The 19,852-nt window shown below is 48.5% G+C and overlaps 2 protein-coding genes across 2 annotated transcripts in view; one reads left to right on the forward strand and one right to left on the reverse strand.

The window, feature by feature from the left end:
• The window catches only part of LRRC9 (leucine rich repeat containing 9), an 87,291-nt gene extending 68,429 nt beyond the window's left edge, over positions 1–18,862 (reverse strand). Inside the window, exons 1-7 of the mRNA XM_048484661.1 lie at positions 18,799–18,862; positions 18,054–18,265; positions 15,135–15,290; positions 11,439–11,638; positions 5,032–5,163; positions 2,916–3,092; positions 1,066–1,177 (exon numbers count right to left, since the gene is read on the reverse strand). Of these exons, the coding sequence (XP_048340618.1) occupies positions 1,066–1,177; positions 2,916–3,092; positions 5,032–5,163; positions 11,439–11,638; positions 15,135–15,290; positions 18,054–18,265; positions 18,799–18,862 (1,053 nt within the window). The remainder of the gene's footprint in view (positions 1–1,065; positions 1,178–2,915; positions 3,093–5,031; positions 5,164–11,438; positions 11,639–15,134; positions 15,291–18,053; positions 18,266–18,798) is intronic.
• Positions 18,863–18,948: 86 nt separating this feature from the next.
• LOC125426406 (leucine-rich repeat-containing protein 9-like) overlaps positions 18,949–19,852 on the forward strand; it is a 23,743-nt gene continuing 22,839 nt past the window's right edge. Inside the window, exons 1-2 of the mRNA XM_048484662.1 lie at positions 18,949–19,009; positions 19,755–19,774. Coding sequence (XP_048340619.1) covers positions 18,949–19,009; positions 19,755–19,774 — 81 coding nt within the window. The remainder of the gene's footprint in view (positions 19,010–19,754; positions 19,775–19,852) is intronic.

Genomic DNA, 19,852 nt, shown 5'->3' on the forward strand with positions numbered 1-19,852 from the left:
TCCTCCTCCTTCCTCTTCCTCTTCTTCTTCTTCTTCTTCTTCTTCTTATTTAAATTTGATAAACCGCCCACCCCCGAAGGGCTCTGGGCGGTGCGCAGCAAAACCGCAACTTAAAAAATGTGCACAAAAAATAAGTGATAAATAGTTAAAATACATAACTCAGAATAAGCAGCATTCTAAAACCCAGTAAAACAATATTAATAATACTAATGATGGCAGCGCGTTGCATCTGCTCACGAGCGAATGGCTGGCAGGGAAACACTTTAATCAGGCACGCTTCTCTGTATTTGTAGACGTCCTGCCTCTCCGCTGCATAGCAACAAAGGTCCTAAGGAGGGATGCCAGCAGGGAGGTCTGGGGTGGGCTTGTGGGTGGCTCGGGTGGGCGCCATGGCAGCAGGCTGGCTCCTGCCCTCCCTGGGGGTGGTGACAGGAACCAGCATGCAGCCACTGCCATAGCCAACTCAGCTGGAGAATGGCCCCCCACACATGGGGAGCCACTGCCTGGGTTGCCGCGCCACGGGAGAGGCTGGATGTGCGTGACCCCACTGCTGTGACCCCACTGCTGTGCAAACACCACGGGAGCAGAACCGGTTTATTTTTCCCGCCTTGCTGCTCTCGACCAATCACGAGGTTTGCGCGTGCGGGGATGCCCTTGCGGTGTAAATACAAACGACCCAGGTCGTGCGGAACAAACTGGAGTATAACTTCCTGGTCCTAACTCAGCTCCTGGAAAGAAGCGGGCGGCCATGCAGAGGGAGAAACCGTGATAAAATAGACACAGATTTTAAAAAAAACCCGGTGGTACACAGGTATAATTTTGCCATGCGGAAACGACCCAGATCAGATCAGGAGCAGGGGATAGAGGGGTGTCTGGTCTGGGGAGTCTGCTGCCAGGGGGGAGGTGTTGCCTCAGCTGTTTCTGGTAAGCCCTCCCAAAAGGCGAGATCCAACCCCTAGGCTGCATGTTTGATACCTCTACTCTAAGAGGTCATGTAAAGCAGAGGGCCCAGAAGCCGTCACAGGTGAGAGAGACAGATGGTGGCTCCCTGAAACATCCACTCACCTTCTGGGTTTCCTGAAAACCTTCCTCCAGGATTTGGATCAACTCTTTCTTTTTAAGTGGCGCTTCCGGGTTCAATACATAGAAGAGATATTCGAGCTTCTTCCTATTATTTCTGAAAGAGAAAAAGAAACACAAGAGAACTCCCTTTACGCATGAGCATAAGGAGGGGGAGACAAGAATCGTCCCGGCAGATTGGCATTTGGTTCCCAATAGCGGCCAAAAGAAGACATGCTAGCCACCCCCACCCCCCAAGGGCTGCTCTGGAGCCAGCGTGGTATAGTGGTTGAGAGCAGGTGGATTCTAATCTGGAGAACCAGGCTTGATTCCCCACTCCTCCACCTGAATGACAGAGACTTATCTGGTGAACCAGATGCGTTTCCGCACTCCTACATTCCTGCTGGGTTACCTTGGGCTAGTCACAGTTCTTGCTAAACTCTCTCAGCCCTACCTACCTCACAAGGTGTCTTTTGTGGGAAGAGGAAGGGAAAGGAGTTTGTAGGCCACCTTGAGTCTCCTTGCAAGAGAGAAAAGTCGGATATAAATCCAAACTCCTCCTCTTCCTCCTCCTCCTCCTTCTTCTTCCCTCAGCTGTGTGTTAAGTGCCATCAAGTTGCGTTGCTTCTGACTCACGGCGACCCCACGGATCAGTCTCCTCCAAAATGTCCTAACATTCCCATGACTTGCAAATTGTGGTTCGTGGCTTCCTTTATACAGTTATCCCTTCCGCATTGCGACTTTCCACGTTGTGTTTTTGATATATTGAGGGTCGGCACAAGAAATTAGATGGGAATTTGAGGGGGGGGGGGGGCATTTTGCAGAAACCCACAGACAACACAGTGTTAGGAGCGAAGGCTGGCATATTTAACTTGATTGCAACTCTCATGTAACCTGATTGATGTATATCTTGGTTGATATGTAGAGGGCCTTTCTCTCTTTCCTTCCTTTCCCTTCTGATGTTTACAGCTTTAACGCTGATTATAGATATCTAGGCAAATTACCCTGAGGAGCCTCTCTGCCTGTTGGTCCAAGGGGGTTTGTGGGAGGTGAGGTAGGTAGCTGCAACTATCCCTGTCACTGCCTTGAAGACACCTGAGCCTCTAAAGAAATCTTTTCACACTTTCTCTGGGAAAGCAGGAGGGGGGAATTGGACGAGGATAAAGGAGCCCAGGAAAGCCAGATCGAACAGAACAGGCGTTCTCAAGCGAAGTACTTGCAGCCTTTCAATAAAAGCTACTGATCAAGAATTCAGAGTCTGTTTGTTGGCTTCAGATCCGAGACCTAATGCACAGGAAGTTTAGAAACTCAAGAAATGCAAAAAGTATATGTATAGTATTGTATAACAGAGGCGTAGCTCCAAGGGGACAGGGGGGTGCGCAACGCACCGGGAGCGCACCCCTGTGGGGGGGGTGTGGCGAGGGATTCCGGGGGCATGGTGGTGGCATGACGGGGGCATTCCGGGGCAAGACAGGGGCGAAGGACGGACCAGTGCACTGGGCGCTTTTCCCCTTTGCTATGCCTCTGTTGTATAATATAAACATATTTTATCTTCTACTACCAGGGGATTCCAGGGATTGAACCCGTGACCTTCTGCTTACAAAGCAGAGGCTCTGCCACTGAGCCACAGCCCCGCCCTTAACAGCCACTTGGGGCCAAGGGCTGAAGTGATCGATCGATAAAATAACATACAGGAAGTTGCCTTGTAGCGCATCAGAACATCAGTCCATCATATTTACACAGACTGGCAGCTCGGCTCTCTGTGCTCTCAGGCTGCGGTCTTTCACAACACCTGGCGCCTGGACCTTTTTTTAACTAGAGATGCCCGGGATCGGAACCGAGAGTCACTCACTCACGTGGAATCGTTCAACTCTTCTTCCTCTAAGAAGCTCTGGAACTTCTCCTCGAATTTCTGCCTCAATATCCGGTTATGTACCCTGATGACGCGGTTGACTTTCACGGCCGTAATGCCATACGGTTTGAAGTCCCAGGTGCAAAACCGGGAGAGGATCAAGTCGTAACAGGAGTTGAACCTGCGAGCCGTGAGAAACGGAGGACAGCGGGTGAGCGGGTTTTTGGATCTGTGGGTCTTTTAAGAAGGGGGGGAAAAGAATCACACGCTGCAACTGACTTTCAGGAGTTGCTCGTTCTTTTCATAGACTTATTATGCACGGAGTGCTTTCTGCGGTGCTCCTAGCCCCACGGTCCCTTTGCAGCGGGGTCTCCTCGCGTTTAAACATGAGGAGGACCCTGACCCATCTGGCACGCAGCCACAATCACACTTGCAGCTGCACGCCCCCACTCAAAAGGCAAGATATGACTCTTTGAAAGTAATATCGATATTGCTTGTACCGATATTGTTGAGGCTGCTTTTTGTTGCGTTTGCATTTTCAGGGAAAAGCCGGCTATGGATCCCTGAGTGGGGGATGGTCTCCCCGCACCCCCACCCTGCTCTCTCAGAGATCCACAGCTGCCACATCCTCCTTTCAGCAGCCTCAACAGTATCAATATAAGCAATATCAATATTACCTTTAAAGGTCTTTAAAGAAACAAAATAGGCAACCTTCATCTTGCCTTTTGACTGCAGGACCCCCAGAAGGAAGGGAACCCTGCAGCGAGAGGAAAACCTTGCAGTCTTCCCTGCCCTCACAAACTGTGGGGCACTCAGGATCTATGGTGATACAACTCTAATGGCATCAGTACAAGAATCTCGGCCCCGCAGGGACTAAATGCTCAAAGCACGGTAGAACTCCTGTGCATAAGGTCAAAAGGTGAGGCCCTCTGAATAGAGTAGCCTGGTATGTGAGTGACAAAGAAGTCTGTAGCCTGGGAGTAATTGCTATCTTCATTGTTACTCCCAGGCTACAGACTTCTTTGTGACTCACATACCAGGCTACTCTATTCAGAGGGCCTCACCTTTTGACCTCACAGTATATATACTTCACTTGCTTTCCATTCCTACTATCAGATCCTCTGACGATGCCAGCCACAGATGCAGGCAAAACATCAGGAGAGAATGCTGCTAGAACACGGCCATACAGCCCGGAAACCACACAGCACCCCAACGGATATATAGTTTTAATAGTTTTAAACTAATCGTTAGATGCAACAATTATTGTGCTGGATATTTAATACTGGAAACCGCCCCAAGCCCGAAAGGGGAGGGGAAGTCTGGAAATTTAATAAAATAAAATAAAAAGTAAATATGCGCAGCTATAATGTCCTGGAATGTGACAGCAGTAATGTATAATGGTTAAAGCGCTGGATTGGGATCCAGAAAGCCCCAGGCTGAAGTCTCTGCTCTGCCAACGTTGCGCTCATCTCAGACTGATATTCAGCTAATAAAGAAGAAGAAGAGTTTGGATTTATATCCCACCTTTCTCTCCTGTAAGGAGATTCCAGGTAGTTTCAAACTCCTTCCCTTCCTCTCTCCACAACAGACACCTTGTGAGGCAGGTGGAGCTGAGAAAGTTCTCAGAGAACTGTGAGTAGCCCAAGGTCACGCAGCAGGAATATAGGAGTGCAGAAACACATCTGGTTCACCAGATAAGCCTCCGCCACTCAGGTGGAGGAGTGGGGGATCAAACCTGGTTCTCCAGATTAGAATCCACCTGCTCTTAACCACTATACTATGTTGGCTGATTGCTTCACCCTGGGTCATTCCTTGAAGATCAAGGATCAGTGAATTAGAGCTGGAATTCCTGGTGTTGAGCCCCTGAGTCCCAGTACCACCCAAGATGCTCTTCCCCATGTCTAAGGAGCCCCGCTTCTGGCCTCAGACACGGCACCTGGGTGCAGCTCCGCCTCAGCGGCCCTTTCCCAAGGCTAACAGGGCCCAAGTCAGGCCGTAGCTATACAGCAGCATCCTCCGTGTAAAATATCCAGCCTCCAAAGCTCACAAAACAGATGCACAGAATCGAGTAAGGAAAAAAACCGACCCGGTGCCTATTGAAAGCTCTCTAACGGCTTTACCAAGAATCACTGGGGGAGCCTTCTTCGAAGCGCGTGTTTCCCACCGTTTCCAATTCGGTCAGCAAAAACTGCACAGCCAGCTTGCTGGCTTTCTTCTGCTTTTTGACTTCCAGCTGATAAACGGCTTCGACTCTGCCAAAGAGCCAACAGAAAGGATTTGGAAGAGGAGTTGGTTTTCACACCCTGCTTTTTTTCTCTGCCTTTAAGGAGGCTCAAAGCGGCCTGCAATCACCCTTTCCCTCCCCGTGACAGATGTCACGTGAGACAGATTGGGGCTGAGAGGGTTTGGAAAGAGCGACGAGAGTCACTATGGGCGAAGAAGAAGAAGAAGAATTGGATATATATCCCCCCCCCCCCCTTTCTCCAGTTTATTCCTGGAGTCCATTGTCCGGGGCAAAAACTCTGGCAGAACCGTTATTCCAGCAGTTCAGTTGGAGGAGTGGGGGATCAAACCTGGTTCTCCAGATTAGAATCCACCTGCTCTTAACCACTATACTATGTTGGCTGATTGCTTCACCCTGGGTCATTCCTTGAAGATCAAGGATCAGTGAATTAGAGCTGGAATTCCTGGTGTTGAGCCCCTGAGTCCCAGTACCACCCAAGATGCTCTTCCCCATGTCTAAGGAGCCCCGCTTCTGGCCTCAGACACGGCACCTGGATGCAGCTCCACCTCACCTGAGAGGAAACAGCACTCAGGTTGCACTGAAACAATTAACAAATATGGTCGGCTTTCATGATCTACCAGACCACAGCCACACAGCCCGGAAAACCCACCACAACCAATTAACAAATAGATTGCATATTGAATGATGAGAGCCACCCTGAACCCGTCTTGCCGGGAGACGGTGGCCTAAAATTCAAATAAATAATAGCATACTAATAATATTAGCAAAGGTTTTGTATTTTGAAGAAGAGAGCAGAGTTTGGACTTTGATAATTCTCCTTCTCTTCCTGAAAGGGGAGGACTCCTCAGTTGCTTAGGAGGGAACTCCTCTGTTCTCTATTGACTGAATGACTTCCTAGGTGGTTGAGAGGAGCTCCGAACTGTGGGACTCAGCCCAAGGTCACCCAGAACTGTGAGGGTTCAGAGAGTCACCGAGCAGGCTTCATGTGGAGGAGTGGGGAATCAAACCCGGTTCTCCAGATCAGAGTCCAAGTAATGCTCATTTGTTCAAGTAATGCTCATAGGAGCAGCAGTGGCGTAGGAGGTTAAGAGCTCGTGCATCTAATCTGGAGGAACCGGGTTTGATTCCCAGCTCTGCCGCCTGAGCTGTGGAGGCTTCTCTGGGGAATTCAGATTAGCCTGTACACTCTAAGCCACACCAAGGACCTAGCTGGGGTCACAGCTGGAGCCCTCAGCCCCACCCACCTCCCAGGGTGTTTGTTGTGAGGGGGGAAGGGCAAGGAGATTGTCAGCCCCTTTGAGTCTCCTGCAGGAGAGAAAGGGGGGATAGAAATCCAAACTCTTCTTCTTCTCTTCTTGTTCAGCACTGCAAGCTGGGGGGAGGGGGGGGATTCCCATTTTTGTCCCAATGAGAGCTAGTAGAATGTTGTGGTTAAGAGAGCTGGACTAGCGTCTGGGAGATCCCAGTTCGAACCCCTACTCATGCCACCGAAGCTTGCTGAATAACTTTGGGCCCGTCCCACTTTCTCAGCCTACAACCTCACAGGGCTGTTGTGGAGACAAAAGGGAGGAAAGGAGAATGATATAAGCTGCTTAAGAGTCTCCATTGTGGAGACGGTTGGGCTACAAATGAATGAAATAAATGAAATGAAATAAATATGTAAATGTCATTTCGCCAGTGGAAAATGGACATGGGGTGCCTTTTCACCCCTATTCTCTGGCTCCATATGTCCTTCCTAGGAGTTACAGAAAAAGGGTGAAAAAGCCCCGTGTGCAGGCTGGGATCTCTACCTGATGAACCGTTCCGTAATCTTGCCTTGGTCTAATCGCCACTCGAAAAAAATGTATATCAAGCAGTTTAGGCTGGAAAGTGCTACGCCTTTGAGTGGGTAATTGAGACTTTAAGGCAGCTGGAGAAAGGCGGAGGGAGACTGTGTTTTAACCGGGAGCCGGTGCTTGGTTTTTTGTTCCTCTCTAAGCCTTTCTGGCTGGGAGTGTAATTTTTGTATTAGTTAAATCTTTTAAGATTTGTTACTTGGAGAGCCAAAGATTTAACCTTGGGAATTTTGCTAATAAATCTGTGAACTTCGTCTGGACTACAGTGTCTGGACGGTATGATTGTGTTTGCAAAAGTCCCTGTTATAAACCCCTTTGATGAAGAGGACTAGAGGAGGAGAGACTTACAGCTCGCCCTCAGCAACTGAACTGCTGTGTCCCCTGTTTGAGTTTCCTGGAGCGTTGGGAGCGCATGAGAAGAGGGTGAGCAAGTGAGCAGGTCCGCACATGGTGGCAGCGGTGGGATGGAAATCGTGGGAACTTTCTGTAACACTGCACAGTGAGTGTACGTTTGTATTTTGTCTCGGCTGCTTTAATAGAGTTATCAAATGAGCACAGAGCCATCTAATCCAGCAACTGATGAAGAGGAGCATATATTGCTGGACAGATTTGATGGAGATATGTTTTCCGCAGAACGTACCAGCCAGCACCATGCAAGTACACAAGGAATTTTTTTCAGAACTTTTTTTTTAAATTTTACCAACAAAATTTACAGGAAAGCAAGAAAGATTAGAAGAAGAATAAAAAATAACTGTGTTCCCACCGCGATCCTCAAAAAAAAAAAAGGATAATCAAGAGATAGAAAAAAGTGCAGAGAAAGGGCAATGAGGATGATTGGAAAGATTGGAGCACCTTCCTATGAGGAGAGACTGGAAGCCAGCTTGGGGACCTTTAGTTTGGGATGAGGAGACGCCTGAGGGGAGGGCGAATGAAGTCTGGCAAAAATTGGCGCATTGTGGGTAGAAATGTTGACAGAGAGAATTTTTCTCTTCAAATACTGTGTTCAGGCATTGAAAAATGCTTAGGAGAAGAATTAGGACTAATGAAAGGAAACACTTCTTCACGCAGAACGTGGTGAGATTGGTGTTTGGAAATGCCACAGGAGGTGGTGACATACAACCTGATAGCTTTGCATGGGTTTGACAGATTTATGGAGGAGAAGTCGCATCTATGGCTACCAATCTTTGGATCCCTTGATCTCAGATTGCAAATGCCTCAGCAGACCACAGTGCTAGGGAGCAGCAGCAGCAGCAGCAGGCCATTGCTTTCACATCCTGCAGGTGAGCTCCCAAAGGCACCTGGTGGGCCACTGCGAGTAGCAGAGTGCTGGACTGATGGACTCTGGTCTGATCCAGCAGGCTCTTCCCCATATTCTTAAGGCCACTGCTTTACATCCTGTGCGGGTGAGTCTCCAAAGGCACCTGGTGGGCCACTGCGAGTAGCAGAGCAAGCTGGACTAGATGGACTCTGGTCTGATCCAGCAGGCTAGTTCTCCATGTTCCAAAAAACAATGCCAATTACCTACTGGCTGGGGTGTGCAGCTGGGACCAGAAGCCGCATCAGGTAAGAACTCTTGTCCCTACATTTCGCTTCCTCTTTGTGGGCTTAATCTCCCAGAGAGGGGAGGGGCGCTTGTAAGTGCGATTTTGTCCTTGTCGCGAGCCCCTTTCCCACACATGCTCTCGGGCCTACAAGCGGGCAAGAAGAAGTGCGCCAGGAAGGCGAAAGAGCACTTCTGGCGCGACTTTTCAACCAAAGTGTGGCATGGGTGGCCAACAGCCTCCAGTGGGTAATCGGTCATAGACAAACATAGCATTGAATAATAAATACAAAGGATCTTTGGAAGAAAGAAAAAGAAATCTAAAAGAGGGAGGTTACTCTGAAGCCCACGGTTCACACAGATTTGCTGATCCTAGATTTCTCAGTAGACCTATATCAAGCCCTTTCTAATCCACCTGCCAAATTTAAGTATCCAAGGAGCTGAGAGCTGAGGAAAAATCTCACTCTACAAGCCTGCAAAATAGCTCCTTGCAGCTAGAAAAAAAAAGTTTGGATTTATACCCCACCTTTCTCACCTGTAAGGAGGCTCATGGTGGCTTACAAGTTCTTCCCTCCCCTCCCACAAATTTCCAGACCCCTGTGGTGGCTGGAGAGAATTCTCAGAGAACTGCAGGACTAGCCCAAGGTCACCCAGCAGGAAATGTAGGAGGCGGAAACACATCTGGTTCACCAGGATAAAGCCTGCCACTCAAGGCGGAGAGCGGAATCAAACCCAGTCTCTAGATTAGAATCCACCTGCTGTTAACTACTACTAATTCATCATTGGTCAGGGAGCTCCCTAGAGGTGGCAGGAGCGTAATTCCACTCCAGATATGGACTGTTAATCAGCCCCGCCAGCACGGCACCTGGGCTCTTAGCCAGTGGGCTGATGGGAATTGTAGTCTATAACATCTGGAGTGCCAAAGGTTCGCCACCACGGCCCTAGAGGTTCAACGGGAGTGAAGTGCCCATTCCGTGGCAGGCCCAGGTGCACAAAAAAGAAGTTGTCACCTTCCTCCAGCCATCTCACAGGACCAACAAAGAAAACTTCTGCTGCTGTCTACTGACCTGGTTTGCCTAAATGTACAAAACTGCAGGGCTAATTAAAATGTACCCAAAGAAAGGTAAGGCAAAACACCAAATTTAAGATGTATAAGACGAAAAAAGCCGAGAGTAAAAATAGCAGTTACAGTAAAAAAGAAAAAAAGAAAAATATTCAGCTCCACATGGGCTGATTTTGGTGCTTTGGGACATGGTGGGACAAGAAATGGGTCGGGGAAAGAACAACCCACGCACGGTTTGTGCGTGCCAAGATGGGAAAAGTGTCAGGGCAAGGAATGTTGTCCCAACACACTTCTCTTGCCCTGTATGTTTCTCTAAGGGCCCTGCAGGGAAAGCTGTGTCTGGTGTGATTCTTTCAGTTCTAGCCGGGTGAGGGGGTAATTAGTCATGAACCCATAGCTAGATGCCTAGATCCTACCAATTGCTGAGATAAATTTTGCAACTGACAAGGCAATCCTAGCCTTAGAACATAAGAACATAAGAACAAGCCAGCTGGATCAGACCAGAGTCCATCTAGTCCAGCTCTCCTACTCGCCAGTGGGCCCAACAGGTGCCTTTGGGAGCTCAACAATGCAGGATGTGAAAGCAACGGCCTTTCTCTGCCCTGCTGTTCTCGGCACCTGGTCTGTTAAGGCATTTTGCACCAAAGATCAAAGAGGATCAAGATTGTAGCCAGAGATCGAATTCTCCTCCATAAATCTGTCTCAAGCCCCTTTTAAAGCTATCCAGGTTAGTGGCCATCACCACCTCCTGTGGTAGCATCTTCCAAACACCAATCACACGCTATGCGGAAGTTAGTGCTTCCTTTATCTTCTAGAACTTGAGAGTGGAGCCCTTATATCTAGATGTTGGATCATATATTAAGCCCTGCCAGCATGGCCAATTGGCCATGCTGGCAGGGGCTGATGGGAATTGTAGTCCATAACATCTGGAGTGCCAAAGGTAAGAAGAACCTTGACTAAATGGCCTGGAGGCTGGTAGGTCATTGTCTTCAGTAAGGCCCAGATTCTCACTGGCCTCTCCCTTGTGTGACATTCACACGAGAGCAGAATATGTTCGATCACCTCTGGTTCCTTTCCATCACAGGGGCTGAGCCTTTGGTGGTAAGGAAAGTCCCCGAAACCTTCTTTTTAGTAATTCAGATGGAAATGAATTTCATCAGGCTCTGGTAAATAATCATTTGATACCGTTGGACAGTTCAAGGGGTTTCTGCACAATTCTCTGGGACAAAAAGGGATTGGCATAGCCAATTCTAAAATGCCAGTGGCAGTTGAGTAGTCTCCAGATACCATGGACCTCGCACTCCATCAGCCCCCGCCAGCAATGGGCTGGGCGGTAGGGCCTGCGGGGAATTCAAGGAGTCTGTGAACATCTGGAGGGCCATAGTTTGAAGACGCCTGAGCTAGAGGGAGAGTCTGAAACAGGCCATAAATTTGCCAGAGCGGATGTCCTGAAGTCTGCATAAAACAGAGAAAAATTGCTATATCCAGGCCCATTTGGTCGAGAACATTTGAAGGGCCATGAAAAAGACATGAATTGACGAGGCCATAAAAGAGGCACAAATTGACAGGTACCACATAGACTCTCTCTGGTCTTTTGACATGTGAGCCAATGTGCACTTTCAATCCACTCGTGCACTTTTGCAGCTTGGATTTTACTAGAGGGAAGGTAAAATCCACGGTGTCATTGTGGAAGTGGATTGAAAGTGCCTTATTCTGCATGTGCGGAAGGAGCCCCCCCCCCTCTCTCTCTCCCTCTCTCTCAGCCCTGGTGAAACGTCTGGCCAAGTTCCAGCCCTGTTTGCTGACAGCAGCACCCCCTTGGGCGTCTCACAGAACGTACGTACTCCTCCAGCTTTTTGTTCCAGAAGGCTATTCTTGTTCTGACGCAGTCCAATTTGTGTAGGAACTGCCGCTCCAAATTGATTTCCTCGGCGGCATTGTCGGAGTTTTCCCCGGCGCAGTTTGACTTTTCCCCGTCAAAGCTCTTGGACATGCTTGTCTGCTGCTTTCCAGAGGCCTGCAGGTCCGCCAAATCACGTTCCAGCTGTTGAATGAAACCACCAAGGCATCAGGAGCCAGTTCCGGTCAATCAAAGAGAAGTGTATGGAACTGTTAAGACGGTAAGAAGAGCCCTGTTGGAACAGACCTGGGATATAACCCAGTGTCCTGCTCCCAGACTGGGGAACTGGCAAGCAGGGTTGAAGAAGAAGGAGGAAGAGGAGAAGAAGGAGGAGGAAGAGGAGGAGGAGGAAGAGGAGGAGTTTGGATTTATATCCCCCCTTTTTCTCCTGCAGGAGACTCAAAGGGGCTTACAATCTCCTTGCCCTTCCCCTACAAACACCTCTGTGAGGTAGGTGGGCTGAGAGAGCTCGAGAAGCTGTGACTCAGCTCCGTCACCCAGCTGGCTTCTGTGGGAGTGCACAGGCCAATCTGAAATGTCAGTGGTAGTTAGGTTCAGTCTATACCTCCAGATGTTCTAATCACAATTCCCATCAGCCCCTGCCAGCATGGCCAAGTGGTAGGGCTCGTGGGAATTGTAGTCTGTGAACATCTGGAGGGCCATAGTTTGAAGACACCTGAGCTAGAGGGAGAGTCTGAAATCAAAACCTGGGAATCAAAACCGGTTCCTACAGATTAGATACACGATCTCTTGCACCTCCTGTCGCCACTGCTAATAGTCACAGGTATCAGGATTTGCTGTCCATTGATAAATGATGGAATGTCAATTACTGCTGGCAGTGCTGGGGAAAGGCACTCTCATGCCGGGGATAATTAGGAAAGGAATTTAATAAACTATATAGCATCAAGATTTGGAGTAATTGTAGCCCAGTTCAATATTCAAAAAAAAGGACACGAAGAGACAGAAAAAGTGCAGAGAAGGGATTTAGGATGATTGAGGGATTGCAGCACTTTCCCCATGAGGTCGTAGCGTTGGGACTTATTTGGAGAGGAGATCGCCCGAGGGGGGATATGATTGTGCTCATAGTCATATTGGGGTGTGAAATGACAGAGAGAAATTTTCCTTCATTGTCATTGGGAACTAGGGTATTCATTGAATGCTGGGAAGAATTAGAACTACAAAAGGAAACACTTTCAATGCTAAACGCAGGACAGTGTTTGGAATATTGCCACAGGAGGCAGGGATGGCCACCAACCTGGATAGCTTTAAAAGGGGCTTCTGGACAGAATGGTGGGAGGAGAAGTTCATTTATGGCTACCAATCTTGATCCCTCTTGATCTGAGATTGCAAATGCCTTAACAGTCCAGGTGCTCGAGCAGCAGCCACAGAAGGCCAGCTTTCTACATCCTACATGTGAACTCCCAAAGGCACCTGGTGGGCCACTGCGAGTAGCAGAGAGCTGACCAGATGGACTCTGGTCTGATCCATTGGTCATTCTTATGTTCTTATGTTCTTATGCTGCCCTGTTGAGAGCAATATACCTTCTCCTGTTTATCTCTTAATGTCACTGGTATTCAGAGATATACTGTCTCTGAACAAGGAGGTTCCATTTAACTATCCTGGCCCAAGCCACTTGGACCCATCCGCCCCGAGTTTCCCTAATTCCCTTTTTATAGCCTGTAGCTGCATCTTGTGACAGCAAATGGCAAAAGTTAATTAACGTCTTTGTGAAGTTTCGCTTTTCTTTGACTTAACTCTGATTTCTGGTGACTCCATCGCCTACATTTTGAGAAAGGGAGGGGGAAAAGCAGTTGATACATGAGCGGCTTCCGGTACCAACGTATAAAGCTGCTTCATACCTACGTGAGGCCCATCCTAAGAATAACCCAGTGGCCTCCTTAAGAACATAGCACTAAGAACTAGCCTGCTGGACTGTGACCAGAGTCCATCTAGTCCAGCACTCTGCCACTGCAGTGGCCCACCAGGTGCCTTTGGGGAGCCTTACAATGGTGGATGTGAAAAACAATGGCCTCTGCTGCTGTTTTTTTTCGCTGCTGCTGCTGCTCCTGAGCACCTGGTCTGCTAAGGCACGGTAAATCTGAGATCAAAGAGGATCAAGATTGGTAGCCATAAATCGACCCTCTCCATAAATCTGTCCAAGCTCCTTTTAAAGCTATCCAGGTTAGTACCACCACCTCCTGTGGCATATTCCAAAACACCCTTCAATCACATTAATGTCATGCAAGAAGTAGTTTCCTTTTATTAGTTCCTAATTCTTCCCAGCATTTCTGCATGCCCCTGGTTCTAGTATTGTGAGAAAGAGAGAGCACCCTCTCTCCCTGTCACATTTTCTACCCCATGCATACTCTTATAGACTCCCCCAATCATATCCCCCCCCCTCAGACGTCTCCTCTCCAAACCAAGAGTCCCAAATCCGCAGCCTCTCCTCATAGGGAAGGTGCTCCAGTCCCTCAATCATCCTTGTTGCCCTTCTCTTTTTCTATCTCCTCAATATCCTTTTTGAGATGCGGCGACCAGAACTGGACACAGTACTCCAAGTGCGGTCGCACCACTGCTTTATATCAGGGCATGACAATCTTTGCAGTTTTATTATCAATTCCTTTTCTAATGATCCCCAGCATAGAGTTTGCCTTTTTCACAGCTGCCATTCACTGAGTTGACATTCCCATGGAACTATCAACTAAGACGCCCAAATCCCTTTCCTGGTCTGTAACTGATAGCACTGACCCCTGTAGCTTGTATGTGAAGTTTGGATTTTTTGCCCCTATGTGCATCACTTTGCATTTTGCTACATTGAACTGCATTTGCCATTTCTTAGCCCAGGGTACAAATACATATAAATAAAAACGAAGAGAAGGAGAGGAGTTTGGATTTATACCCCATCTTTCTCTCTTGAAAGGAGATTCAAGGCAGCTTACAAACTCCTTCCTTTCCTCTCCCCACAGCAGACACCTTGTGAGCTCAAGTGGGGCTGAGAGAGTTCTGAGAGAACTGTGACTAGCCCAAGGTCACCCAGCAGGCATCATGTATTGGAGTGGGGAAACAAAAGCCAGTACTCCAGATAAGATTTCCACTAATGTGGAGGAGTGGGGGATCAAACCCAGTTCCCCAGATGAAAGTCCTCTGCTCTTTACCACTATACCACGCTAGTTTGGAGTTAAAAAAATACAAATTAAAATGGTGGTTTAGAGGACCCTAAATGGCTTACATGTAAATGGTTAGAATATGTCTGGGAACAAGTGACACTTGATATTTTCGATATGCTAACCAAAAATAAGACGTGGCAAGATAATCAGAATGAAATTTTGAAGATATGGATAATGTACGTGGACTGGATGGAAGAAGCTCGAGTCAATGAAGAAATATGGGAGAAGAGGCTACAGAGAATGAACTTACTGCTGTTTGTGTGACACAACTATGAAGAAGAAGTAATGGGGGGAGGGAGAAAAGGGGGAAAGTATTGTTTGAAAATGTATGAAGAAGAAAATTACTATAAACTGTAAAATTCAAATGATTTAATTAATTAGTTAGTTAGTTAGTTAGTTAGTTAGTTAGTTAGTTAGTTAGTTAGTTAGTTAGTTAGTTAGTTAGTTAGTTAGTTAGTTAATTAATGGCTTACATGTTTGATGTGGCAGTGGAAAAGCTTGATCCGCTCTTCAGGCAGCTTCTGCAGCTTGAATTTCCTTTCTCTGAGCTTTTCGAGCCCCTCCTCCAGCTGTCTCTGAGCGCTCTTGACGCGCATGTTGTAGTACATCACCTTTTTCATCACGGTGGACTTCCGGGACGAAGAAAACAAAAGGAAGGATAATATTGTTCACCCCGTGGAGACAGCAAAAGGTTAAGGTTTTTTGACAATTAAGAAATATCAAAGGTAAAGGTGGTCCTCTGTGCAAAAACCAGGTCATTACTGACCCACGGGGTGACATCACATCACAAGGTTTACTAGGCAGACTTTGTTTACAGGGTGATTTGCCCTTATCTTTCCCAGTTGCCTGCCCTTTACCCTCTGCAAGCTGGGCACTCAGAAAGATGGAAGGCTGAGTCAGCCTTGAGCCGGCTACCTGAAACCGACTTCTCTTGGGATCAGACTCGGATGGCAGCAGAGCTCTGACTGCAGGCAGTGGCGTATCTGCCTGGGGACAAGGGGTACCACTTGTCCCTGGGTGCCACTCTTCTGGTCACATGGGGGGTGCAAAATTGGCCCCCCACCTGACCAGGAAGTCCTGCTGTCTCGTCGTTTTCACGTGCCTTGACCCCGTCCTTCCTGCTGCCTCCAAGCGCCCTCAACGTCACCCTGGACTCCCCCATCCCTTCCTTCCCCCCTGCCGGCTGGGCTCCCAGCCGGCAGCCTGCAGTCTCTTCTGACCTCCCCTCCGGGCAGGCCAGAAGGGACTGCAGTCCCGGCCTCGGAGACTTTCTTTTATAAGCACTGAGGCCAGGGGTGGGGCTTGGGGAGCAGGAAGTCCCACCCCTTCCTGCTCCCCAAGCCCCACCCCCGGCCTCAGTGCTTATAAAAGGTCTCCGGGGAGGGCGGGCACCCTAGGTCTTGCCCATGTCCATGGTGACATGGGCGGGGTCGAGGGCAGTGGGGGTGGAGCCTGGGGGCATCAGGGGTGGAGCTGGGGGGCAGAGCCTAGGGGGCAGAGCCTGGGGGAGCGTCCTGGAGACAATTTCTCTCTGGGCGCCATTTACCTCTGGTACGCTTCTGACTGCAAGACAGCAGCTTACCACTCTGTACCACAGGGCTCCTGTAAGAAATATTGTTGCACTTGTATATCATTCCCTCCCCCTTCCCCAGTTTAGCTTTGATTCTAATCTTGTCTTCCATTACTTATTTATTTAGAAAATGTATATGCCACCTGTCCAGAAATCTTCTCAAGAGAGCTTACAACTAATAAAACATAATTGCTAAAGTTTGAGCATTCAAAAACAGGCTGGCACCATTAAAATAAGTCACGAGAGGAAGAAAAATTAATCAGTGTCAAAAAGGATGGGGTGTCCTCCCCCCACTCCATTTCACCGCCATAATCTTTCCATTGCACTGGATTTAGATTCTTTCATGGATAACTAGATGGCAAACAGGGCTGCCAGGACATGGGAGGTTTGTGGTGACACGGCAGGCCACAGCATCCTTGGTGCTGCTGCCTGCATTGTCTGTGAAAACCCAGAAGTGGTGTACGGTAGCTCTAGGAACTGCTGGAAACTATGGTAACCATAGAGTTTCCAGCAATTCCTATGTCGCCGAGGATTCTCCCATGTTACTCAGAGTGGCAGGAGGCAACGACGAACGCTGCAATGGAAAACCCACCTTGAGGGGAAAGGACGGGAGGGGGAGAGGGAAAGGGGGCCCATCATGCTGCTGTCCGGGCCCTGCGGGACCTTGGCGAGGGTTCCGCAGGGCCTGTAAGGCCTGTAAGACCGAGTTATTCCACCGGGCCTTTGGGGATGCCAGCCGCAGACTGCCTGCCCCCTCTGCAGCCCCCACGACAGTTTTGCCATCTTCAGCATTGCCTGATTGCTGATTCCATCCAATTTTGGGCAATGCTGGCCCTCCTGGCCTTTGGGTTGGGCGCCATCTGTGCATGCATCTGGGCATGTATTTTTATCTGTAATTTTTGGAATTGCTGCTATAATGTATTTTAATGAATTTTAATGTTTTATCCCTATATTGTATTTATGAGACCTTATACTGTATCTGTTTTATGTCTCATTGTACACCGGCCAGAGCCCTTCGGAGCAGCAGTGGCGTAGGAGGTTAAGAGCTCGTGTATCTAATCTGGAGGAACCGGGTTTGATTCCCAGCTCTGCCGCCTGAGCTGTGGAGGCTTATCTGGGGAATTCAGATTAGCCTGTGCACTCCCACACACGCCAGCTGGGTGACCTTGGGCTAGTCACAGCTTCTCAGAGGTCTCTCAGCCCCACCTACCTCACAGGGTGTTTGTTGTGAGGGGGGAAGGGCAAGGAGATTGTCAGCCCCTTTGAGTCTCCTGCAGGAGAGAAAGGGAGGATATAAATCCAAACTCCTCCTCCTCCTCCTCTTCTTCTTCTTCTTCTTCTTCTTCTTCTTCTTCTTCTTCTTCTTCTTCTTATTATTATTATTATTATTATTATTATTATTATTATTATTATTAAGTCTAATAAATCATCATCATCATCATCATCTGGTCATGGCCCACCCACCCTGGGGGAAAGGGGAGGGGGAGAGGGGGAGATACCCATCATCTGGTTGAGGCTCACCCACACTGGCGGGAAGGGGAGGGGCTTGTCATCTGGTCAAGGCCCACCCACCCTGGGGGGGAAGGGGAGGGAGGAAGAGGGGAAGACTTCATAATCATGCAGCAGGTGAAAAAAAAATCAGCACCCTTACAAAACATATGGGTAGCTGGTACAATCTTTGACGAGGATCCTATCACATACACAACCATTGTTTTATTTACACATAGAATTAAACCAAGCAGTCGATCGATCAATTGACACATACCCAAATCAAGAAATCACCGTCATTTAACTTTTTAAAAAAATAAAGTTCTGAACCCACCTCGGCTAACTCCTTGATCTGTTTTGAAGAAACATCGTAAGTGTCGAGCCTCTGGAGCTGAGGGATGTGATACAGGACGTGCGTCGCGTAATTGCACAGGTGACAAACCGGGCTGGGCTCATACTGGGGGTCGTTCAGGCACAGATCTTTTAAGTTATCCAGCCTTGCCAAGTTGGTAATTTCCTTTGAAGTAAAAAAAAAACACCACGCAACTATTACGACACATGTAAAGGGCCTTTTCCAGGGCCTGTTTTGACGCTTTTCCATCAGCCAATCTAATGGGCCGATTTCAAAAAATCCCACAACATAGGAGATTATGTGTTTGTAACTCAGGGGAAGTGGACTCTGTATTACATATTCTATTGCATTGTGAACTCCATAAAGGGGAAAGGGAGGCTTTAATTCATCCATTGTTTATTCAGTACAGAAATTTAACTAGAGTTAATTCCGATTCAGTTCTTGTGAGAATTTTACTGGAAGACCGAGTTTCTTTTATATCTCAGCAGGTAGCTAAATTTTGTATGCTGGCACATAATAAGCGAAGAATCATGTTAGGACCAAGAGCCAGACCACATGAAGGTGACCGTAATAATGCTACAAGCTGATGATATTTTTTGTGTATAGACTTATACCATGGATTTCTGTACAAATTCGATTTTTCTTTTGTTTATTGTTCTTCCTTTTTCTTGTTCTTCTCTACTCTTTTTTGCTGGCCTAATGGCCGTAATAAAACTGACTGACTGACAAGTGTAAAGAACCCCTGGGTTTCCACATTTGGAGAAGTGCGGGAGAAGAATCCCCCCCTCCATTTTGTGTCATGAGCATGAAGCGAATCAGGACTGAGCAACAATCCGAGCAAGGGATGGAGCGAGGGGGAAAAGCGCCTGGTGCACTGATGCGTCCTCCGCCCCCGCCACGATACGCCCCCGCCAGGCCCTCGCAGGGGCGTGCGCCTGGTGCATCATCCCCCCCCCCGCCCCCTCCACTGTCCCCTTGGAGCTACGCCTCTGATCCAAGCTTTCGGCACACCACCACTGTTCGTCAAAGGTGACAGTTTATAAAAAAAAGTAAAGGTAGAAGAAGAGGAAGAAGAGGAAGAAGAGGAAGAAGAGGAGGAGGAGTTTGGATTTATATCCCACCTTTCTCTCCTGCAGGAGACTCAAAGGGCCTTACAATCTCCTTGCCCTTCCCCCCTCACAACAAACACCCTGTGAGGCAGGTGGGGCTGAGAGAGCTCCGAGAAGCTGTGACTGGCCCAAGGTCACCCAGCTGGCGTGTGTGGGAGTGCACAGGCTAATCTGAATTCCCCAGATAAGCCTCCACAGCTCAAGCGGCAGAGCGGGGAATCAAACCCGGTTCCTCCAGATTAGATACACGAGCTCTTAACCTCCTATGCCACTGCTGCTCCCCACTGCAAGCACTGGATCATCACTGATCTGTGGGGTGACGTTTTCCTTCCCCCCCATATTGCTCAGAACCACATAAGACAACTAACATGTTTTTGAACGTTAGACCCCACTCTAAGGTTTTGATTACAGCTCAGGTTGGGCAGCCAACATGAGTCAAACCTTTTTGGCCCTAAGCAGGAGGAGGAGGAGGAGGAGGAGGAGAGGAGCAGTTTGGATGTATACCCACCTTTCTCTCCTGTAAGGAGACTCAAGGTGGCTTACAAACTTCTTTCCGTTCCTCTCCCCACAACAGACAGGTGGCAGTGGGGGCAGGTGGGCTGAGAGTGTTCTGAAAACTGACTAGCTCCGGTCACGCAGCTGGCTTCATGTGTAGGAGCAGGGAAACAAATC

Source organism: Sphaerodactylus townsendi, linkage group LG02 (assembly GCF_021028975.2).
Source record: "Sphaerodactylus townsendi isolate TG3544 linkage group LG02, MPM_Stown_v2.3, whole genome shotgun sequence".
NCBI classification, from domain to species: domain Eukaryota; kingdom Metazoa; phylum Chordata; class Lepidosauria; order Squamata; family Sphaerodactylidae; genus Sphaerodactylus; species Sphaerodactylus townsendi.